This window comes from Lissotriton vulgaris, chromosome 7, assembly GCF_964263255.1.
Source record: "Lissotriton vulgaris chromosome 7, aLisVul1.2, whole genome shotgun sequence".
Lineage (NCBI taxonomy): Eukaryota > Metazoa > Chordata > Amphibia > Caudata > Salamandridae > Lissotriton > Lissotriton vulgaris.
Window position 1 is genome coordinate 219110810 of NC_141695.1, and position 25598 is coordinate 219136407.

Consider the following 25598-nt stretch of genomic DNA (forward strand, 5'->3'; position numbering starts at 1 on the left):
CTCGGACTCTGTGTCAAGAGGCACAGCAACTATTAGCATCCCACCATGGCGTAAGCATGTCAGCTCCATATCGGTTATTTATATTTAAACTTTAACATTAAATTTTAAAAACAAGAAAAAGGAACCGCATTGGTATATCCACATATTAAGCAATTACTTAATGCTAATAGTTTTCAGAACCAAATTGTTCTGGCGCATAATGTAACATATGTCTTTTAGGAATGTCTTTTAGTAATGTATTTCATTGCCATCATTGGGGTGCCATCATTGGGGTGCTATGTTTTGCCTAAAATACAGTTGCTAGCAAAGTCAGTTGAGGCCAATGATTTTTACATATGAAGCACTTTACCTTTCTTACACTTTGTACTACAGAGAGCCCAGATGCAATAGTTAATCCATGCAATTAGCAGAATTATTTTGTATGCTCCAAATATAAAAATAAAAAAATGTATAGTGACCGCAGCAATTAAAATAAATATAGGTTAGGAAGATAAAAAAATATAAGGCTACCATGTTTTTAAATTCAGCAATAGAAAAAACAAAGTTTACCCTTTACAATGGTGACACATTTTTCTAAAACGTGGTAAAAACCAAATCCAGTAATTAAGATAATTGCAAGAATTTTTTTAAAACAGCTTGAAAAAAAATTCACAGCCCGGCAAAGTTGAGAAATGTTTTTTTTTAGGCCGTTTTTTTTAATGCATCTTTACATTGTGTGATTTTGTTCGCAAGAACAATCTTTTTAATAAAAATATGCCTCTCAAGCTTGGCCCGAGACACTTGCACTAAAGATGAAGGGCCCGATTCACAGAACTAAGCTGAGAGGAAAGTCTAACTTTACGACTTTTGGTATTCACATAGCGCATTTACGAGTAGTAAAATAAGACTTTTGGTCTAAGTTTAGACCAAAAGTTTAAATTTAGTAGCAGTAAAGTTAGACTTTTGGTCCAAGTTAGACTTTAGGTCTAAAGTTAGATCAAAAGTCTAACTTTACTACTTGTAAATGGCCTTTGTGAATATCAAAAGTCGTAAAGTTAGACTTTCATCTCAGATTACTTCTGTGAATCGGACCCCATGTATTTATACGTATTTGCAATCAAAGATTCTGCATCTTGTATTTGACACTGGTTGATTGGACTGGGACGATCTGGAATCTTTTATAGTTAAGAGATTAAAGGACATTCTGAGTATTTTTTATGTCGGACTGAGACATTTACTGTCTCCATTGGGTAGCAATGAGCGTGCGTGGAGATATAAGATTACATGATAACATTTGCATATCTAAATCAATAGTATCCGCTGTGTGCTTTAACAGTATGGTTTGTGATTTAATTGTCATATTGACGGCTAATCTTGTAGGTTTGATTCTCTTGCTGGCGTCTAGTTCAAGATCTGAGATTGCATAATACCTGTAACTTGGATTGTTGGTGTGATTGCGGACCCTATATTTGAACCGATAATGGATAAACGAGTCTCATTTTCCTGAACTGAGCCAAGACCAACATCTTGATCATGGTAGGACAGGAATCCACTCCCAGGTTCCTAAGTCAGTGCTCAAGGGGACCAATCTGCAGCTCTCCTTTCTCCAAATAGTCCTTCCTTCCAAAACCGACCACAGCGTAGTGTGGATCAGACCCCTTCTGATGGCCTGACTAGACTATAGTAATAACATTGCTTCCATTGGAATGCATTTATCAGGAGGCTTCAGAAAGCAGTGATTAGAATATGTCGGAATCTGTGACGTTGTAACCACCTGCAACCTTCAAGGACTCAACTGGCTTCCATGAAGGGATAATGCTAAGCATTCTATGCACAATGCAAAAGTCTCATTAGACAGAGGATGAGGATGTCTTGGGAAGCTGACCAACTATTATGGCCCCAACAGAAAAAAACAGAGACCAACCTTCTATCATGATGAGCCTTCAGACAGTGTAAAGGACAGATCTATGGGAGTCAAATGACCCAAGAGGTGAAACTTATTTAATCCAAACATCACAGCAAAACCAAACTACAAATGTTTCAGGAAAAGCTGTAAAATGGAACTACGGCTGTGTATTTTTAACTCAATACCACATCTATGTGGTCAGTGATTCAAGAATATCAGCATTAGACATTACCAATGGGTCTCTAACTAATATTTGTTTTCTATTTGTCTTAGCACTCTCCTGCAACAAGAAGGAGACATGTAGAACTATTAAACACCCTCAAAATAAACAGAGAAAATAAATGTCAGCTGAAATGGGAGGACAATAAGTTACATCACATTTAAAAAATCACGAGAATGAGATATAATGGAAACAGGGAACAAGACACTATGCAACAGCAAAATAACATCTAAGGAGTATTTGAGAAACAGTTGATGGATTGATGTTGCATCAAAGATGACATTAGATTTTTCTCACTAAACTCAATGGAAGGGGGAAGTGATGCAGTGATCTCACTCACTTGGAACTTCATTTGCTCGCCTTTCTCAGGATCAACAGCCAGCACGTGTTGGTAATGGCGTAGAGTGTGACGCTGGTCCTTCTGCTCGGCACGTAGGTATCTCTTCAATGCCATCAGTACACGCTCGGGCTGAACAGTGAAAGAGTAAAACAAGAGTTCACTGAGCAGGAAGGGACTGAAAAAGATGAAAGTTGGACTAGGTAAAGCATGGGAGAGGAAATAAGTACCTCCTTGACTGCACAAGGACTATGTAATGTGGACCAAGATCAACCCTGTGAAAGGGGGCCAGTCACTCTTAGGACTGAAAAACACCTGCAGTCATTGGCTGTATTCAGAGGAGGAAACCAAGTAAACCTTTCAAGTAGAAGAATAGCAGGACTCAGAATAGTAGGCCATTTATTGGTTTCCTGTTTTCAGTTTATATTTGTTGTAGATTGTGGTGTTTTTTCATTTTTTCCAATGTTTCCAAAACCTATAACATTCAGTGGTTACCATGGTTTACTCAACAAAAATGTATGGAGAAGGTTTGTTTCCACAGCTTTCAAAGAATTGTATTTTCATTCCTTCCTTCCTTTTCCTATTTATTCCTATTGTAAACTATACCCTCTGTTTCCTGCTTCTAACTCCCTTCTTTGTACCCTTGCTTTTAAATTGCTCTTTCAAGTAACTTTTCTCCTCATCTCTATGCTGGTCTCATTTCCAAACACTCAAACTCCTCTTCCCGCAGTACAGTCCTATCCCATCTCAAGAATGTGCCTTAATGGGGATATTACACTTCTTTAAGATTATATAGGTTTAGATAAAGATCAGATGGTATCATCAACCAACCAATCATAACTGGTTGCTTTAAAAGACAACTCACGCTTACTCTTAGGCAATAACAGTGTGTCTTTTCCTTTGTAGAAGGACAACCGGCTGGCATGCCACACTTAATAATGCAACAATACAAAATATTTTTTTCGTAAAGGAGAAGAATATCTACATTCTTTTTTCCTCACTTTTTAACCCTAACAAAACCTCCAACCAGGAGTTCTACTTTCCTCACTCCATTTCATCCATTACATTTGTTCTATTTCTCCTCTAACATCCTCATGGGACCAATCCACTTTCCTAGTTTTGTTGATTCATCCCATGTCGTCCTTTATTAGTGGCATTGTACCTCACTTCAAGATGAAAGGGCTACGTACTGTAGCTTCACAAGCTGCAATCTTTTATTCCCACAACATTGCTCTTTGCCAATTTTTTATCAATCAAATGAAGAGCTTTAAACACCCATTACCTTCTAATTGGTACACAGATACCGACATATGTTTAATTCCATTCCTATCAACTAGCTATTGAAATACTTCAGCAAGGAATTGACTTTCATTATCACTTACTATAGTTCTAGGTAGGCCCTCTCTGACAAATTTCATCCATACATTTTCAACAGCCTTAGCATCTGCCCTAGTCACTACCTTCACTTCTGGCCATTTGGAAACACGATCAACAACCACAATGACAAATTTTACCATACCCTCATCATCTTGCATTGGTCCCAAAACACCAATCCCAATCATCTCCAAAGGCATGTTTGGCAACTCAATGGGGTGTAAAGATGGTCTGAAAGTAATTTGTGACTTAACAGAATTGATGCACCTTACGCGCTCACATACAACACCTTCTACCTACTTGGTAAATCCCAGCCACCAATAGGATTGTTTGACCTAACTCTTAGTTTTAACTAAGACCAGATGACTCTCAGGGCATAAAGTAACAGTTTTGTTGTGTAAGTAACGAGAGGTACAAGATACCCTCTACTTATCAAAAGACTGTTGTCAACCAAATGTCCGTTCCTTGCTTCACAAAATGGAGTCAAAACTTTATCTAATTTTTTTTTCCCATGGCCATCGGTTACTCACAAAGTCCATCACACTTCTTGTACCTTGTCCTGCCCCAATAGTACATTTGATTCCTCTGCTGTAAAGGCAGTTTTGGATTCCGACCATCGCACAGAACTATAATTCATAATGCTGTGCCTAATTTTTGTAAGGGCTTCATGATTATAGTTGCTTAAGCATTAAGCAGTGTTTAAACTTTTTTAATTTTTTAAGCAACTGACTGAAATTACTTTTTATACTCTTTTACAATATTGGAACACATGCACTTTAAACTGTTTTTGTTTTTATATACGGCCTCATTGAAAATGATTTGAATTCATTGTGCAATAAAAATGGTCTATCTATCCTCTGCAGTCACCCTGCAGATCCATGCCAGACAAAGTTACAAACATACGTTCATTCCACTCTTCCTTGGTTCTGTCCTTTATGGGTGGGTAAAGGTTACCTGCTAAGGAAATCTGCTATCATATTGCATGCAACAGGTACATATTGCACTTCTTAGTTGTAATCAAGCAGTTGCATTGAAAGCCTTGCAATTCTAGGATGAACGTTATTTAACCTTTGGTGGTGAGAACCTTTGTTTATGATCCCAATGTAATAATACCTTGGACCCTCACACAAACTGACAAATATGATTAATTCCCCTCTGACATCCAAGTGTTTCTCTTTGAATGATTCCTTTTCGAGTTTTAATTCCAACAGAGGAGAAGTGTTCAAATGCTAGAACGTCATCACCAACTTAATTAGGTTGGGATAGAACTGCCACTAACCTTTTACCGCTAGCACCCATTGTTACAAAGATTTCACATTTAGGGTCATAACCTTGCAAAAATGGTGCCTTGCATAAACTATTTTAGACGTCCTCAAATGCTAGTTGAAACTCCTTTGACCGTGCAAATTTGCAACCATTCTTCAGTAATTACCTAATGTAAAACATTTAACAGAAAAGTATTGACAAATTTAAAGCAAAATTCTGCCAACCCTAGAAGGGCACTGACTTCATCCTTATTTTGTGGTGCAGACTCAGCTAATATGTGCGAATGGTTGAGATGTTTACTAACATGGTGTAATAGTACTTGATGGTACACTGCAGTGAGATCTATTGTAAAGAATCAATTAATATCCCCAGTCATGGCTGATAATTCAAAAATATGTGGTAAAGGAAACCGGTCTACTAAGATACGCATACTGAAGTCCCTTACATCAACATGCAGTCTCACTCGCTCATTGGCCTTACATGCCACTACAAGGGGTGCAAGCCACTCTGTAGATTCAACTTGCTCTATTATGCCAGCTGTTTCTAATTTACCTAATTCTTCAATTACTCATTCCTTAATACAAAGTAGAATATTCCTAACTATGAGAACACAGGGTTGAACATCTTTAAGAACTAATCTGAGTTCAAAACCATTGAGTTTTCAGATTTTACCAGAAAAGCAGCTGGAAATTCCTTCGTCACAGCTTCCTCTGTTCGAGGCCCACTGCCAACAAGTAATACTATTGGGATCAAGTAATATGCCCAATTCTCATTGAACCAACCAGCCTAGGGCGGAAGGCCATTTTAAACCACCTATAATTTACACTCTGCATGCATGCTTGTCCTTAATTTCTCATTTTAATTTGCAGAACCAGTGTAACTTAATTGGTTCAATTGTAAAACTCTGTGGATTAATGTCTGCCTGTTCGGATTCTGCACCTAAAGCTTCACTAAAAGATTCTTCCCATACTCCCCAATTGATTACAGAATATAGTGAACCAGAGTCTTCCACTAATCTCAATTTTATTGTAATATCACATACCTGTTTTTCCTAGATTTACTACTGATATACAGATATCTAAGATTGCCTCATGAACACCTTCCTGTCATCTTTAACCATATCAGTAAAATCCTGTTCTTGACTGAGGTACTATACTTAACTGAACAATTCTTTTTTTTTCCTGACACACTCAGCCAAATTGACCTCTGTAGCTTAAACATTTATGATTAAATGCAAGACATATTTTGTCATAAGCTAGATGGCCTGTGTTCCGCATCAGTAACATTTCCCTTTTTATACATCCATTCTATGCCTGTCACAGTAACTAACAGAGGCATCCTTTTTTTATTGTCATCCTTACTATCCTTAGTTGTTCTTGTTTCGTCACTACTATTTTCCTTACAGTATATTTTTCAGTGGAATTATTTAACACATCTGAAATTAGTTCTGCCTTAATTATTATTGCAACCACAGCTTTCAGAAATGCACTAACACTAAACCAAAGTCTCTATCTTGTATATTTGTGATACAGCAATCCATTTAATACATATAAATTAGTCGCTGATCAATTTGTCTTTCAGATTCCCAAATCAACATGTCCATGTCAGATTCCTTAGTACTGAAACACGATCTTCCACCTTTTCATTGGCTCCTTGTTTCCTGAGATAGAAATTATATTGATAAACTGCCACACATACAGGTAGATTTGAAATAAATGTCTAAATGTCTAAATCTTCTAAGAGTAAAAAACACATTACCTTCGCCACCAGATGTAGGTTTTTATTCTATCCAATCAGACATTTTAAGACCACCTGGGCCTCAGCAGAGTAACAAAAATTTAATTTTTCCTTTCTGGAAAATAAAACATTTTCTGCACAATTCAGTAAATAATAACATTCCTTCCATTCTTCCCATTTCATTCTTGGGTCACCCTCCGTAATAAAAGGTTTGTGAGTCATACGATTTAATGTCTACAGTGTAGCTCCAATTAAATAAATATTTCTACAAAAAAAATAATGTTCATGTAATATTCATGATATGCTCTCTGATCCTTCTGTATGAGGGGGAGTGGTGTCTATAGGCATGCTTTTCTGATCATCACAATATAAAGCTAAGGGCTGATTCTGGAGGTGTAAAAGTGTAACAAAATCCGTTATTTTCTGATTTCTTTTGAGATGCAACTATTCTCATAGGTTTAATTTTATCAGTTATTATTGGTTTTAACTGAAAAGCAGACACCATAATTATTTGGATATGTGAGGAGAGATCAGACGTTCACAAAAGGAGTGAGGTGTTCGACATGGCCATCTGATTCAAGTCCACTCCAGCTGCTGTTTTTTGGCAGATGGAGTGGATGGAGTGCTGAGTTTTGGAGTGCCAATGGTATCAGAGTGTAACTTCAATCTATATAAAAAAATATAATTTAGCGTGGGAAGTTGTGCGGGATTGTCGCATGTTTTTGTTCTAAAATGCCATAAAAACACATTTGAGAAAAAAAATATAATTCAGTTGTTATCCTGTTTCTTTCTCTCCCCTATCGCTCCCTGGAGTAGAATCTAATGTGGTGCAGTAGCCAAGGATGAAATAAGTCAACTAGTTGAGGTTCTGCACTTTTTTCTGGATATTAGTTTTGCTTGTTTGCCTACCTTTTTTCAACCAGGAGTAGGCATAGCACAGAACCAGACCAGATTGTGGCCTCAGGGGACACAAGAGCTAGTCTAAATAGGAGAGGCAGAGCAGCCCTCATTTTACTTGATCGATCAGCGGCATTTGAAAAGGGGAACACTGGAATAAGATGAGCGGTATCAACTTTATTGGGATCCTTCCTTTCAGAAAGGGAACAATTTGTTGCCCTGAATGAGTTTGTCACCAATCCCTTTTCTTTGCCCTGCGGGGTTCCTCAAGGGTCCTCCTTGAGCACAACGCTCTTTAACATATATATCACACCACTGGCCAGTCTGATTAAAGCTTTCGGTTTCTCTTTGGTGTCACATGACGGTGACACACAAATAGTAGTCTTGCTTTCCAGCAACACGAATGATGCTGCCACTAGATTTCACAACTATATCCTGGCAGTAAGCAACTGGATGAATGACAGTTTCCTCTAGTTAAATCCTGGGAAGACTGAAGTACTTCCCTTTGGTAACAATGTCTCTTACTGGCCCCCAGCCTGGTGGCCCCAAGCACTTAGAACTCTACTGACTCTGTTAAAGAAAGTAAGAATTTAGGGGTCATGTTTGAGGACAAACTTTCTTTTGGAGGTCAAATAAACCCGATCACCTCATCATCCTTCTATACCCTATGGACAATAAGGAAAATACTTTCACGCCTTTCCTTCGAACTGCCGAAGACTGATGTGATGACCCTTGCCCTACCCACAATAGGCTATTGCAATGCTCTTTATTTGAACATACAACAGCAACTTCTGAACAAACTTTAGACGCTGCAAAATGCAGCAGCTCACATGCTTCTAGGGATTCCCAGGTTTGAGTTGGCCCTAGCTAAATTACACAGGCTACCAATCAGGCAGCACATTGCCTTTAAGGCCCTTTGTATAGCCTTTAACACCCTTCATGATATGGACCCAGAGTATCTTAAGCATCGCTTCAGGTGGTATATTCCCACTAGGTGCTCTGTTGCACTTCAGCCAAAAACTTCAGAGTCCCCAAGATCAAGTGGTCCTCTTGAAGCGGCAAAAGTGTTATAGCCTGCCCCACGAAACTGTGGAACAGCCTACTGCTTGATCTTAAATCCATGACCAGTCTTCTTCCTTTTAGGAAAGCTTAAAAAACCTGGCTATTTGTAAACTAGTAAGGGCCCATCTCAAATGTCCAACTAAATCCTTTAGAACAGCAGCAGCGCCAAGATGCCTCCGGGTATTCGCACACTTAATAAATAGTTATCTTATCATACCTTCATTATTTACTTTAACCCTTTAGGTTGCAGGCACTGTAACAGTAACTGTAAAGTGGGGGAAGAGAAGAATTTGGGAAGAGAGAGATCCAAAAACAGAGGTCTACACGTAAACAAACCTAGAACACTGCACTAACGAATAGTGAGCAGAAGGACCTGGAGTAGGTCACATTACACAGGCGAAGGGACAAGGAGCTTGGGATTCTGAAAGACCCTACTGTGAGGAAGCGATATGGGAATCCTCATGCCACTGGTACCTGAGGGGACTCAGCCTGTACGCTTGATAGGTAGCTCTCCAGGGCCACTCGTCTGTTGTCGTTGAGGTCAGCCACTACCCTCGCCAGATGAGTCTCCACCAGCCGTTGCCTCTCTCCAGCCACCTGATCTTCCAGGGTTTGCAGGATGGTCTGAAAGTGCTGCAGGAAACATACAGAAAAGTAAATGAAAACATGGAAGACGTTATGGAGGCACGCTGCCCTCGATCTCAGTCCTTCACTCTCCTCCATCTCTTCTCAACCCTTCATATCTCGTTCCTACCTGACAATCTTTTCCTGTTCCTGCAGGTCACCTCATGCTAGGCCACCCTATTTTCCTTCTTCCTGTGCACACTGCTCTTTACTTTCATCACCACCCCCTTTTCTGAATCTTTACTTTCTTCAGGCAACTTTCTTTCCCTCCAGCCTTCTGTTCTTGTCTTTCCATATGTTTTCCTTAATGTCAGTCTTTCCTGAGCCCACGTCTACCCTCCTACCAGTCCTTCGTTTGATTTATACATCACCATCTCTCTTCATCCTTTTTTGCCCCTCTTGGATTCTTGACTTTTTTTGTCCCTAAAACATTTATTTACTTCCCTCTCAAGTCTCTTCTTCGTGCCCTCACCCTCTTCTCCCTTTAACCAGCTATTTAGTCACTATAACTCCCCGTTAGTCACGATACCTCTTTTTTTCCTCCCTGACTATATATGTCTTATTTCAGTCCTCATCTCAATTGTCCTTTCAGAAATCGCCTCCTTCACCCTTTTCATCTTTTCCTCCAATGTAACCATTTTTCCACATTACCGTCTCTACTCCTTCCCATCACAATCTTGTTTGTTCTCTGTATCCTCATCTCATTCCCCTTTCCCAGCTTTATCTTTCTTCCCCCTACTCCTTTTTTGTCTTTCTCCTTACTCTCCACCATGTCTTTCGATGTTCCTATACCAGGTCTCTGCACCTAGTCTGTACGATCTTCTTTCCTCCCTTCTTTCCCCTCCACATCTACCTGTCCCCTCCTGACAAACGCAACTCCCTTTGCACCCCTCAGCCACAGCAGGTACCTCGTTAAGCGCCTGACGTTCCACTTTGGGGAGATTCTTGGCTTGGTTGTCAGCTTCAGCCCATTCCTTCATCACCTGCAAAGGAGACGGGATGCGCAGGCATGAGCACATGATGGAAGAAAACACAGAACACCACAGGCACATGCATCATCGACAGATGTGCACTGTCTGCACCATGTGGACAAGAACACCTTGTTCATGAGTGTCTACTGAGGAAGAGGTGTGGCACAGCGGCCAGAGTGCCGGACTCCGAGCATGGGGCTCGCGGTTCGATCCCCGGCAGCAGCTCAGCTCAGACTCATGTGACTTTGGGAAATATTTCACTTAAGCTCCCCGATGGCTCCCAGCATCTTGAAACCTAGGTGATATGTTTGCACTTTACAAATGTGACCCTTCCTGCACAAAAAGCAATCCAGGCTGTTACGCAGGCACCCTTGCACCAAGGCACAAGAACGCCTGTGTAGGTGCTAGGCTGCACTCAGTAGATTTAGCACATTCCTGCTCTCTTACTGTCCCACAACACAGTGCAGCAAGTTGTCAAGCTGTGTTAAGTGACTTTTTAGTAAATTTGCGCCCTAGGGTCTACTGGTAGTGTACTATCTTATTCAAGCTAATGATTCTAAACTGAACACTCTGAATCAAATAATTACAAGAGTCTACACCTTAAGAAAAGGTATGCACTATTCACCTAACTTCTTTAATAGCATTTCTGTAATTCTGGTGAATAAGAGTACACGAATCAATGAAGGATGAGAATATCTCCCATCCTTAAATAAAATCTATTTGCATTGGTTGCTTGAGTCCGCCTTCAGTGATGAAAAGGAAGTCACTCTTTGCAGAACACTGAGCATCTTCCAGGAGTGGACGTCTATTTCCAGGGCTTGACTGAGCACGACTGGATCCGAGAGTTTTCCCATGCGGGTCATATTTTAAGTGTAGCTGTTCAACTCTAATCGCATGCTTAAAATAACACCTGTGCCTAAAATATAATTTGATCTTTATTCCCTCTTCTTGTGTCACGTTCAGTGCCGTTGTAAATATTTGAACGAGCACTGAGCTACCTATCCCCAGGACTCTCTTTGCTTTACTCTGAGGCTGAGTTTGGCTCTCTGTTTATTTATTTGGTAGGGTGAAATCCATTGGGCTTGAAACAAATAAACTGTAATACCTAGATTTAACACTAGATGGCAGAAGAGTGTACAGAATGAGAATCTATAACAAACTTTGCAGTGCTACATACACACTCCGCTGTATCTCACCAATACCAGTACAACAAAATAATCCAAGTAGAGTGACCTCACTCTGCACGTGACAGAACAACAAAAATCTGCGTCCCTGCAACTATTAAACAGCATTTTTCTGCCAAAAAAGACCAAAGATCACGGTCTGTCCCCTCCCCTTTATGGCCCTTGCAATAAATTTAAGTCACATATCAATCAGTTCAGGTTTGTTTTTCTTTTCCAAACCCAAGGTGCTATTTTCGCTTAGTCAGTCTTTCCTCTGCCTAAGAATAACAAAGAGGGTTGAACACCCCCTCCCCACCCCCGCTCTGCCATGGGCTGTCCATAGGACCCAAGCCCCAGGCATGGTCAGTCTCTGGGGTATAGAAATGGCTGTAATCTTAGAAACAACGGTCAGTCGTCCCCTGCTAGGTTGTGTATAGGGCAGAGGTCTTCAAACTTTTTAATGCCGAGACCACACCAGGGCCGGACTGAGAACCAAAAACGGCCCTGCAACAAAAACTGCCCCCAGGGGCCCAAAACCAGCCCCCACCCGTGCGGCCCACCGGGGGATTGCCCGGTGCTCGCTAAGGTCAGTCCGGCCCTGGACCACACTGTCAAAATCTTTTCGGTGTAAGGACCCCCACCTGACAAACATTTCTAGAACTCAGTACTTCACATCATTGCCAAGTATCAACAGCCATAAACGCCCCCAATTCCCACAGCAAATCATATTTATAGTGGGGAAATAAATTCAACCGTGTTTAGCAAAGCAGAGGTCAGTGATCGTGGGAGCGTAGTCAAAGGTGTGGCTGAAAACAAAGGGCCTCGTTTATGAGGAATTGGCGTAGGGCAGTGCCGCAAGTGTTCTGGCTGCACTGCCCTATGCCAATGTGAAAATGCAGGAATGCGGAATATGTTACATTCCTGTCCTTTCCCCCTGCGTTGGGGCACAAATTGTTGTCTAGCGCCAACATAGGCACAATGGTTTTTGTGCAGGAAGGGGCACCTTCCTGCACAAAAATAATCCTGAGTGGGGTATTCCTCTCTCTGTGTGTGCTGTAGAATGCAGAACACCTGGTGACATGGTTTTGGAAATCTTGGGCAGCGTCAAAATCCATGGGCGTTCCATGGGAACACCCGCCGCAATGCCCATGGAATGCATACATGACACAGAGTAAGTCAGCGCAGCCTCTTGCACTGCTTTGCCTCACTCCATCTCTACGAGGCCATGCAAAGCCACCCTGGATGACTTTGTGCCGCCACATAGATATATTTGAGACGCTTGCCCTGTGAGGTTTTGTAATTCTCGAGTCTGACTCCATTCTGTTCTGTGCCACCATTTTGTTTTGCCCTCACGTAGGCCTGTGAAGATAGCCTGGCGAACAAAGTGGCCTGGCCTTCTTAGTTCATGTATACATTAACTAGGTTTCTTTTTGACTCTGAAATGAACAGTAAGAAACTGACCTCTTCACCTGAAACTGACCTCGCAAAGCCAATTTCCCTGATCGATCTTTGTCTGAGATTGCCAATCAATGTTCAGGACAGCATTAACTTTTAGTTTCCTTGCACATGCCTTAACTTGTTCAGCATCTGTTACTGTTTCTTTTTTATGTTTCTTCATTACACGGGTTATGCTTTCAATTATAGGTTTGTCCAGCTTGTGGAGATTGAATTTGGGACATTCCTAATAATTAACTTTTGGGTTGGGATACTGTAAATTGAGTTTTTGTTATGTGATACCTTGTTTGAAAATGTACCTTATTGGCTAGAATTTTGGGTGTACATTTATAATGTGAATATTGGGTATAAAAGGAGACGTCTCGCCTTAGTAAAAGGAGCAGTCTCCTGAGAATATACACCGTGATGTATTTCTAGGATCACTGTTACTAGCTGAAGCTAATAAACGTGGTCTCTGATGCCATCCAGAAGTATTCCGTGTCTCTGTATACTAAGACAGGTGAACTCGAAGATCTTAGGCGTGCCCTTGACGCCGCTGGGTTAAACCCCAGTTCTTCACCTGCCGGAGCTTTAAAAAAAAAACTGACGTGCCAGCGGCACAAGCGTCTCATAAATAAGCCCCAAAATATTTGTTCATTTTGTAGACCTTTCCCAATTAGGTAGCTACATATAAAATAATAGGTAGCTTAAATGAAAAATACATTTTAAAAAGCTGTTACTCACTGGGAAATTCACTGTAGTACATTATGAAACCTCTATTATTTAATGCACTGCAGAGGTCTGTGTCTGTAACCAGAGAGCCACAGGTTTACATTTAGTTGGTGCAGTGGAGAATAGTGACTTTTGTATTTTTTGTGCTACAAGGAACGGCCTGTGACAGAAAGCACTGTGAATGCACAAGTCATTATTTTATAATATTTAGGATGACATGGAGCTTCCAAAATGTAGATTTTAGTAATACCAGTACAAAAGTAATGCAATTTCTTTTTTTTGCATATCTGTCCCTTCATCCCTACTCAGGGGTTCTACGCGATGTGTAAATGCATTTACAATTAAAAGCACGACTTCACAACCCAGGTATTAACTCTTCCTACTACCACTGGGAAAAAAAAATAATCTTTGCAATCACAATGCTTGGAGTGATTACCGCTCCCAAGCACCCTTTACATTTGCAGATTAACTCATAGCTGCATTTGCATTTCATTCAGCCAAGCAGGCCCCCTTGTGTGAAGGATTGTTTTACCTGTCTGCCCGGCCTCTTTCTTTCACAGCACAGGAGACTCAATTAACTTCAGCAGAAGCATTGTACGGATGGTTGTCTTTTTCCAAAAGGAAAACAACATTTGGGATTCCAGGCAGAAGTGAGGTCTGGAAATGTGCGACCCCCTTTCCATGACTCCAGCCCCCACACACTCTCCGACCCCCCAGGGGAGTCGAGCCCACAGATTGAAGACCTCTGGTATAGCGCCTCCGTCCACAGCACTTCCGGGTCAGAGACTGCCGACAGGTGGCGCTGCAGGATCTGCTGCAAGCCACTGCCAGAGGAAAGGTAGTGAGCTCACTGCCCCCTGAGTAGAAGCTTGGGGTTTGGGAGGGGGGGGGGGGGGGGTGAGAAAAGTTAATTACGCACTTGGGCTGAACGCTAATGAGCTGTTCCCGCAAACATGCAGAGCAAGGCGAGTACTACGAGGGTGGACTGAGGCCTAACACCTCTCCGCCACTGTCCAGAAACCGTGAAACAATGGATTACTTGTTTGTTACATTTCTGTTTTTTTATAGCACGAACCAGACCCAAAGACAAATATGATAGCATGCTTGATGTGAAAGTAGCAGTTCATGCCTGGTACACAGGCAAAATACTTTTGATAATTTTCAGACTGTTCCACCAGATCTGTTCAAAGGCCACACCCTCAGTTGAGCACTATGCCAGATTTTGGTAATGTACACTACTTTGTATGATTTGCTTTCTTTGCTCTTTGTGTTCTACTTGCGGGTGTTGAGAGTGTAGTATGGCAAATGTTGTGTTGTTGAGTTGACTAGAGAAAGTGTAAGAAGCTGAGTAAGGGGTTGCCTGCTCAGGTGCTGACACCGCTCCTTGATGTGGCATTAAATGCGCTTCGGCCTGGTTGCAACTGTTGTCTAAACTTCTCTCTGCCATGATGGTCTTCAACTTAACACTGAAAATGAAGATGAGATTTGGACCCACGTGTGCAAAGCAGTGACGGAGGCAGGTTTTTGAGTCACGAGGGGTGAAATGGTCCTGAAGGGGCGCACAGAGAGTCGCAGCTGCTCGACTGTCAACAAAAAGGGGATAACACAGGGGGCAGCTGTGAATAATGGTGGCTGGTTAGCCTCGGAGTGTTTATCATAAATATCCAGTACACACCGCACTCAGCAGTAAAGTGAGTGAGCGGTAATTGTACAGTGGAAATTTGGGGGAGATTTCCACCCCCTCCTCATAAAATATTTTATAAAGTAGCCAAATAGTGCGTTTTAAAAGCATACATTTTTGAACTTTTTGAATTAACAAGCTTTGGAAAGAAAACCAAAAACAGCAGAAAGGGCAACCCTCCCCACCCTAAAAAAAACTATGTTTTTGGTGGACTAAAACACAGCAAAACATACGCTTTATAGAAATTCTTTCAAAATGACCATGCAAAACTTTGAATAATGTGCACAAACTCTGGAACTTGGTGAAGAACAAAGTTCTATATTTCACCCAGTTATTTTTTTGGATACATGTGAATATCTTCATTGACTCCACAACTGCCAGAAATCTAAAATTCATGTTACCAGAAGGCTGACTAGTAAGCCAGAGCAAGGTACACCCAGTTGTATGGGTGCTCTGAATTTTGATGTGGGTGCTCAGTGCCGCCGTGTTAGCTCTCCTAGTAGTGTGGGTGCTCCAAAGCTGAATGTGGACAATGGCGGTTGTTCGCAAATCACATTGGGGCATAAAAAATATACATAAAACATATACACACATATATACATATACACATAATACACAACAAATACTCACTATACACATTAACACGAATATACACATTAAAAAAACAATTGCTAGACACTGCCACTCGATGCTCTGCAGTACATCCATGTTGTTATGCAACACGTCTTCTGAGTGTGAAGCCCACAGCCAACTCTCTCATCCAATCAGACGCTGTTCTAAAGTTGTTCTGGCCTGGCTCCATGCTCCAAAAGGCACTGTGCGCCTGTGCTTGCTCTCCAATCCAGCTGTCCAAGACAGCCAGGTTTGAGAGGTTTGAAGTACGCAGGTCGGTTTAACCGTAGCTAATTAGGCGGCCAAACTAACATGTGCAATGCAAACTTAAGTAGCCACTCCTCACTGGCCCTGTCCTCACACTTCACTGAGATTCCTGAGATGACACTTCAAGATGCTGATCCAAAAATACACAGCAATGCACAACAAAGGACCAGCATACATCAACCACCACCTCAATTTCTACCAACCATCCAGACAACTTCGCTCCGCCTTCCTTCACCTCGCTCACACCCCTTGCATATGTTGAAGCTGTAGTGGATATTTTTCCTTCCCCTACCTTGCGGCCAAGTCCTGGAATGGCCTCCCTCCACCTCCAGACCTCACCCTCACTGCTGGATTTCAAGAAAGGACAGAAGACAAGAGGGCTTCATGTGGAAGGTATTTAGCGTCTGTCTTTGCAATATGTACAGGACCCACTGAGTAACATGAAACATGACCACAGCTTGATATATACTTTTGACGATGATTCATCGGATGAACTGAATAAAACCCTGATGAAGTCCCATTTTGGGGACGAAACACGTTGGCTGGGCGGATTGAGTATTACTTAAATGATTCAATAAAAGAAAACTTTGGATGGAAACACAATTTCATGGCTCTTACTTTATTGGATGTACCACCCAGGAGGCAAAATTGGTGCCTCCTGGGTGGTGGCCCAAGGAAATGGGCACCGCACCTACGCCAAAACTAGTGGCAAAAAACGTGGGTGTCCGTTTGGACCAGAAGTTGACCATGAAAGAGCACACACCATCGACTGTCGGGTCATGCTTTCACGTGCTTGGTCTGCAAAGGGAGGTATTCCCCTTTCTGCCACTACACACGGCGAAAACCCTTATCCAGGGACTAGTGTTAATTCGGCTAGATTATTGCAATTCCCTGATGATTTCATCAAATGAAGCATCTCTGAATAGGCTGCAAGTAGTTCAGATCACTGCTGCCTGTCTGGGAGCTAACCGCCCCCCTCGTACTTCTTCCCTGCCCCTTCAGCAACAGTTACACTGGCTGCCAGTATGAATGAGAATCAAATTTAAGATTTGTTGCATTGTGCACAAATCTCTGAATGACAAAGGCCCCAGCTACTTAGCAAAGAAACTGACCAACTTCCTGTCGACCCGATCTCTCCGATCAGGATCCAAATCTCTCCTGGTAACTCCTCGCTATAATAAAGAGCGCTTGGGAGGAAAAGCTTTCTCCCATGTAGACCCTGCCCTCTGGCTTGCAATCCAGGTACACCTGCGACACTGTTCGGATCACTTACAGTTTAGAAAACACCTTACAACCCTACTGCTCTAACCCACCTCTACATGTGGCTGGTAAGAGCAATCAAACAGTGCGGAGATACCCCTTTGGGGGTAATTCAGGCGCTCTATAAGAAAATAAATCAAATCAAATCTGTTACAGCTGTTATAAGTGAATTATTAGATTGTGGATTTGGGTAGCATGTTACCTATTGATCTATAATCTTCGACTGAGTGTCTACTGCAACTAAATCACAGATAAAGCAGGGTCACAACATCTTCCCTCCTGGATACAGACACATTCCACCTTCTGTGCACCACAATCCACGCACCTATTCCATTTGGTTTGTTTGCGAGCCGTGGTAATTCTCTAAAATGGTAATTTGAAGGGTCTAATTTAAAAATGCATTTTACATGTTCTAAATACTAATTAGAGTATAGGACAGCTTAGTGAGATATGAACAGATTAATTACTTCCTGAGACATCAGGGAATGTGTAAGTTACACAATACTCCAATATTTACTCAAGATAAGGCTTCAGAATATTAAACCCTGTTCAAAGCCTATATTAAATCAAATGTGGTTTTCAAAGAAGCAATTGCTGCAGGTCAGTATTCCAGTCTTTAGTTGCTACTGGTCTTTAAATCCTTCTTGAACCTGGATTTACTGGTTAGTAGTCATCAGGTGCTGCTGGTCAGTAAACCCTCCTGAATGCGTATGTAAATGTAAATGCATGTATACTTGTAAAGCGCACTATCACCTGACAGGCATCTTGGCGCTGTATACCGCTGTGGAACCCGTCCTGGCTTTCCCTGTGAGATGCTCCCTACTGGGCACCCCCAAAGTGAAACCAGGCATCCTCGCGCTTTTAGGGCCGTTGTGGAGATTAAGCAAGCTATTGCCCAGAGTTGCAGAGTGGGACCCATGATTAGAGTAGGCACCGGAGCGAGAATTATCAGGTCCGAGGAAATTGAGCCCAAGACCCACCGAGGCGGGAATTGAACTCTGGTCCCAGGCCAGACCTCTGAATCAGGGTCTGCCGCTCTAACCATTGAGCCACACTTCTCCATTATACATTAAGGACAATTATAAAGTAATAGGAGCATATGAGGGGAGTTATTTAAGCATCACATTTTATTAATTTGATACTAAACTGCTCAAAGGGCAGCATTAATTCAAGAACTGATTCAACTCAGTTAGTGCACCCTACCCTAAGTGCCATATTGCTATTTTTTATATTTGTTTCTTTGTTAAGTTTTTAACACTATCACACTGTATACAATACCAGTGAAAAACAGCCTGTAGGTTCAATCTAACAAGCCACCCTACAAATAGCAAATAAACAAAATTGCCACATGAGTCAAACAAAGTCTCAATCCTCATCGGGCCACAACCAATCGCAATGGCCTAACCCCACCCCCATGTATTACGCCCCCACCCACTGCCTTCCCAATTCCTTCTGTCCAAGGCACCAAAGTGTCGTTGACAAATTATCCCCCTACAATAGGAGCGCACTGTAAAGATGGCCAAGGAGAGTCTCCCACATCTAACAGGAAGCACCCCCACATTGAGCTTGAAAAGAAGGAGGAGAGAATGTACTGACTAGGTCTTGTGCACTGATTGATTCTCAGTCTAATGACCCCCCCTCACCGGCAGCATCCGTGGGATCATCTTGCATGGTACCCCAACCCCCACTTCCCCAACCATATTGGTATTTAGGTAACCGGATTCACTCAGCACTAACAATCATTACATTCCAATTATAACCATGGAGTTAAACTCCTTAATCATGAATTTCTCCTATGTATTAATGTTCTGCATTGTCAGCCACGAAAGGTGAGATTTATATTCCTCATGATTTATTGAACTAAACCTTTGTAACATAGGTGTGTATAAGGTATTTCTATATCAGAAACCTATCCAAAAGGCAGTGGAGCGCTGTTCATGGTCCAAGACAAGCATAACACCAACAAGTAATAGGAGAGTAAGCCGAGTTGTGGACGGTTCATGTTTTGAGATGTAGTGTTCTTTGAGAGGTGGGCCTTTAACTCCATTCTAAAAGCATGAGAGTTGGGAGGTCTTGAAGGAGATAGGGGATGTTGTTACGGGTCCTGCGTGCATAGATGGAATAGGCCTACAGTCTTGATTCTTTTTCTTATCCACACTTCATAGTCTTCAGTCTGGTGGTGGCCTGGCTGGGGGTGTGCCGAGGACCACCAATGGGTGCGCTTGACGGCAACATAAGCGGGTTGATGTTCCTCACGGCTTTGCAAATGATGCATCTGGATTTGAAGATGGTGCAGGGCAGCAAAGGGAGATAATGGACTTTCATCAGGAAGGGAGTGAACCTATTTCTTGCCCCAGATTAGATGTGCTGAAGGTGGTAGGATGTCCTTGACCGATGCCATTGTGGATTCTGGAAGGCCATGAAGCAGGGTCTTACCGCCATGCAGATGTGAGAGTTTGTGGGCACATACAGCAGGTCTGAAGTTCGTTCCTGGAAGAAACTTTCACTCCCTTTAGAAGAAAGAGCTGTTACTGGGCTATCTTGTTTTTTGGACATGTGCTCCTTGAGAGTAAGACTGTTGCACAGAAACTTGCAAACCTAAAAACCTAATCTGATTGTGACTGCGTTTGAAGGACTCATGGTGAATAAACTGTATTGTAAGGATTCTGTTCTCCTGTGCACATGGCCAGGCAAGGAATAATGTTTGGTCGAGGCTTCTCTATACATTTTTTTTTTTTAATTTTTATTTTTGGTGCAAAACAAAGATAGTAAGTACAGTGTCATCCATCGCATTCTCATACATAAGTTGCTAGGTGGATGAAGTGATACAGTATTCACAATGGCAAAACTTATAACATCCACAGTAGTATAGAGCATTGCAGGTCTCATCGACGATGTGATGAATAGGAATATACTTGTGTCGTAAAAATACAGTTTGCGATTTTGTGTTTTGTTGGCTACTATTCGTCTGAGTCTTGCCTTTCTCACCTTGCAATAAACATAAAACAGTAAAAACAGCACACTTAGTCCGGCACGTACTTGAAGTAGTAGCTTTCGGCACTCGTAGCACCGTCCATCTGTAAAGAGAGCAGTGTATTGTTGCATAGCCCCCTAGTTCCCACTCCCTCCCATGCCACCTCCCACGGCTGTACCCATCCACTTCTGTTGCGCTCGCCCTATTTACCTAATTACAACCCAATCAACGCTCCTCGTCACTCTCTGACCCTTCGTCGTCAGCTTCCTCCAGTGGTTCGCAGATATCCCCTCTGTAGGTGTTCCAGGATTGCCACACCCCGTTCCATTTACGTGGGTTACCCCTCAATTTGTACACCGCCCTTTCAGTCAACATGAGCATGTCCATGTTGCGGAGCCATTGGGGCAGCGTGGGGAGGTCAGCCGACCCCCACTTCTGTGCTATGTCCCGTTTCGCTGTTACCATCCCCACTGTGACCCAGGCTCTTGCATAAAAGGTGAGGTCAGTCGGCTCCCAGATGTTTAGCAGACAGAGCCGTGAGTCTAGGGTGAGGGTGGTGTGAAGTGCTTGGGCCATCGTGCGTACTACCCGTTGCCAGTAGCCGACTAACAATGGACATTCCCACACCGTGTGTATGAAGGTCCCTTCTGCCCCGCAGCCTCTAAGGCAATATGGATGATCCGCCCTGTGCAGTTTGTGAAGTAACGTACGGGTGTAATAGATTCTGTGAAGAAATTTTAGCTGCACTAGGCGAAATTTAGACGATATGCCTGCTTCACGAGGGGATGCCATGGCTGTGTTCCAGTCATTTTCATCCAGGTCACCCACTTCCGCCATCCATTTGTCCTTCAGCTTCCCCAGTGGATCAGGCATATTGTTAATCAGCTTACGGTATGTCAGCGATGTCGCCCCTTCTTGCAAGAAGTCGGTAAGTAGACGATCCTCCAGAGGGGAGGATTCGGGCAGGGGTGTGTCTGGTGAGATCGCTGCTTGCAGTGCGTGTCGGACCTGGATGTATCTGTAGAGCTCTGTGTTCCCCAACTCATATTGGTCCTGCAAAGTGGCAAATGAGATCACTCCTTCCCTCGTCCACATGTCCCCCACCGTGGAGATGCCGATGCTGTCCCATTGTGTAAAACCCTTAGAGCGCCGCAAATGGCCCAACGCCTTTGTGTCCCAAAGGGGCGTAAGTTTCGTAATGACGCCATCCCACTTCAATTTTGCCTGTGCCTTGTACCATATGCGGACCGTGTGTTTCGTAGGCCCAGTGAGTTTTGCCGCCACTCCACGGTGGTACAGCGGGGCCAGTAAGGTGTTCGCACCCAGTTGCGCCCTGTCGGCCTTGTACGCTGGGTCTTCCTGCGGGGCATGTATCCATTGGTTAAGGATTTTGAGTTGGGCCGCCCAGTAGTACAACTGTACATTCGGGAGGGCGATGCCCCCGTCGTACCACCCCCTGTTCAGTTTAGTGTGAGAAATGCGGGCTGGCTGGTTGCCCCATAACAGGCCCGAGATCTGCGCCGTTATTTTCTGGAGGTAGCCATCCGGCACCAAATACGGGGCGTTCTCCAGCACATATAGGAAGCGTGGCAGAGCCATCATTTTAAATAGTGCTGCACGGCCAAGGAGCGTTAGGGGGAGATCCTTCCAATGGCGCACGTCCCCTCGGAGACGGGCCAAGGGGGGTTGTAGGTTGAGGCGTGAGAAATCTGCCTCGTTCCGGGTGATATGAATCCCCAGGTATTTAAAGGACGTGTGCGCCAGTTCCAGTGGGCAGGAGTCCGGGAGAGGCGGGAGCGGCCCCCGCAGTTCAAAAATGATGGATTTGGCCCAGTTAATGGTGTAACCCGAGATTCGCCCATGAGCCGTACAGAGAGCCAGGAGGTTAGGGAGACTCTCTTCCAGATCTGTGAGATAGATCAGCATGTCGTCTGCGTAGAGGGACACTCTGTCCTCCCATAACGGGGTCCATTGTATCCCTTTCAGGAGTTGGGTGGTACGTATCGTAACCGCCAGCGGTTCTAAGACTAAGGCGAAGAGCAGGGGTGAAAGCGGGCAGCCCTATCGTGTGCCTCTGCCTAGGGAGAAGGTGCTTGAAATATGGCCGTTGGCCGTCACCTGCGCCACCGGGTCCCTGTACAGCATTCGTATCCAGGAAAGGAAAACCGGGCCAAAACCCATACGTGTGAGCACTGCAAAGAGGTAGCTCCATTCCACCATGTCAAACGCCATCTTGGCGTCCAAGGAGAGGATGGCCGCCGGTTCTTGCAGTAGTGGAACTCGCGCCAGCACACCATGCACCCTGCGGAGATTTAAAGCAGTGCTGCGGTGTGGCATGAATCCAGACTGGTCCGGGTGGATCAGGTGTGACAGAGTCGGCAAGATCCTGTTCGCCAACACTTTGGCAATAATTTTGGCCTCCGGGTTCAAAAGGGAGATCGGTCTATATGAGGAGCATTCGTTGGGGGGCTTACCTGGCTTCGGTATTGCCACAATAGTAGCCATCCGCTGATCTAGCGGCAGCGTACCCTGTGTTCTAGATTCCTCATACATATTGAGTAGGGGTGTGCTGAAGGATTCAGCCATGACTTTCAACCATTCAATGGGAATCCCGCTGGGGCCCATCGCTTTGCCTGGATGAAGGGCGCCTATAGCCAGCTGGATCTCCTCCACCGTGAGAGGCGCGTCTATGTCCTCGGACATCTCCGGGGTCAGCTCTGGCAAGGGAACATGTTCAAGGGCAGTCTGCACCTCCCCCTCCTCCACCACTATCTCTGGGGTGTAGACTGAGGTGAAATAATCGGCGAGGACGTTTACTATCTCATCGGGGCGGGTGTGGTTGTTGCCCTGTGGGTCCGTAAGTTGCAAGATATTCTTCCCCCCCCCTGTCTCTTGTCCAACCATGCCAGCAATTTACTGGCCTTGTCTCCAATATCATATACCCTGTGCTGTGTAGCCGCAATGTCCGACATCGTGACCTTGCGCATGTGATCAGTAAGGCGGTGCTGGTGGATCTGGAGTTCGTGAAGCGTGTCGTCTGAGGGGTTCGCCATATGGGCCGTGTTGGCCCGCTCTAGGCCTAGCTCTATCTCGAGGGCCTCCCGCCTGTGCGTCTTTTTGTGATTCGCGATCACTGCTATGGCTTGACCCCTGAACACTGTCTTATACGCCTCCCACAGTATGGAGGGGGAGGCCACCGAGGATTGGTTTTCTTCGAAGTACTGTCGGGTTGCCCTCTTCAAATCCTTGTTAATCCGGGGCACTTTGAGGTAGCCTGGGAAAATCGGGAATAATCTGCGCCGTGCCATGGTTGAAGTGGTGAGTGTCAATGTGAGTGGCGAGTGATCGGAGACCCCCCGTGGTAGTATCTCGGCTTCGGCTATCGTAAGGTGACCATTAATCAAAGTAAAGAGGTAGTCTATCCTGGACAGGCTATTGTGTGTGGCCGAGTAGTATGTGTATTGTTGCTGAGTAGGGTGCAGAGCGCGCCAAACATCCACCAACCCCTGTGCAGTCAAAAATGTCTGGAGCCTGTTGGGCCCACCTGCGTGTGTACGTGGGGGAAAGCGGTCCTCTGAGTTTGTGAGTGTCATGTTGAAGTCCCCACCTATGAGTAGTTCCCCATCAGGAAGTGTTAGCAGGAATTTGCCCAGATCCGGCAAGGCCTCAGAGTGCAGTGCTGGTGGTATGTAGACAGAGACTACATTAAAGAGCTTCCCCTCCCACTGGCCATGAACTGCCGCGAATCTGCCATGGTCATCCGTTGCAGTAGACTTGACAATGAATTTGGAAGATTTTTTCTGCAGGATGCCGGTGCCACGGGACCCCGAAGTGAACTCCGCATGCACTATCATATGATAGCCTCTCCTATCTAGGGCCTTCGTGGCCGCTCCCGACAAGTGTGTCTCCTGCAGGAGAATGAGAGCCGGGCCCCGTCTCCTTATCCCCTGTAACACTAGCCCTCGCTTAATCTTATCTCCCAGGCCCCTCACGTTCCAGGACATGACAATCAGTGAGTTCTTCGTGGTTGGGCTATCCGTTGCAGCCATTGCTAGACTCCCAATCAGACCTCCCTGCGCCCCGAGTGTGCCAGAAGTTCTTGGTTACATAAGACATGCCTAGATACTTAAGTGTGCATAGAACGTAAACTTGTAGGACCAAGAAGTCCCATAGAAAAAACTTATTCAACTCTTCCCCCCTCCCTGCCCCCCTGCTATACGGACTCAAAACTGCCCGCCCCCCCAACTTAGCAGAGTGCATACCCCATCCCCAAACCAGTGTACTTGCGCGTTGGGGTGAGGGACTCTCCGCAGCCGGCAGTCTCTCATTCACACCCCCGGAGGCCCTTCACCCAGTGTCCAATGGCGGGAAGCGCTTCACAGCTTAACAGTCTCAATACTGAAGTGAAAATGAATTGTCCCCAAGCGTTCATTGTTCCTCAGTCTCGTCCCCGCCGCCTTCAGCTCCCAGAGAGTCACTGTTGTCCGGTCTCCCGCCGGAGGCCTGCGAGTCGCTGCGATGGCCGTCAGCCCGATCTTTTCTGGAGCGATTCGTCCGTCTGTGGTTCTGACCCGGTCTCCATCCTTCGAGCCATTCTTGCACGTTTTCCGGGCTGTCGAAGAACCAGGTTTTGTTCTCCGCTACCACCCGTAGTCTTGCGGGGAATAACATGGAGTACGGCAGTTCCCTGGACCTCAGTTCCTTTTTCACGTCAAAAAATGTGCGTCGCCGACGGGCGACTTCCGCGGTGTAGTCGGGGAAGATGGCAACGGCGGCGTTCTGGATCTTGAGGGGAGGGGAGGACCTGGCCGCCTGTAGGATTGTGTCCCGGTCACGGAAGTTAAACAGACGTGCCACTATGGGTCGCGGGTTAGCCCCTGGCTTCGGTTGGCCACCCGGGACTCGATGGGCCCTCTCCACCGAAAAGAAGTTGGACAGTCCCTTTGGCTTCAGTTCGTTAGTGATCAGGTTCTCTACGAAGAGATCCATCGCCTTCACGCCTTCTGATTCCGGTACCCCTATAATGCGGATATTGTTGCGCCTGGAACGCCCTTCCTGCTCATCCAGCTTTTCCCGAAGCATTCTATTGTCCTGCGCCATCT

General features: G+C 44.4%; 1 protein-coding gene across 2 annotated transcripts in view; it reads right to left on the bottom strand.

The window, feature by feature from the left end:
- Positions 1 to 25598, bottom strand: part of APLP1 (amyloid beta precursor like protein 1) — a 244753-nt gene that overhangs the window by 37862 nt on the left and 181293 nt on the right. For both annotated transcript variants that reach the window (XM_086929990.1, XM_086929991.1), the window contains exons 8-10: positions 10311 to 10385; positions 9253 to 9411; positions 2446 to 2574 (exon numbers count right to left, since the gene is read on the bottom strand). In XM_086929990.1, the coding sequence (XP_086786116.1) occupies positions 2446 to 2574; positions 9253 to 9411; positions 10311 to 10385 (363 nt within the window). The remainder of the gene's footprint in view (positions 1 to 2445; positions 2575 to 9252; positions 9412 to 10310; positions 10386 to 25598) is intronic.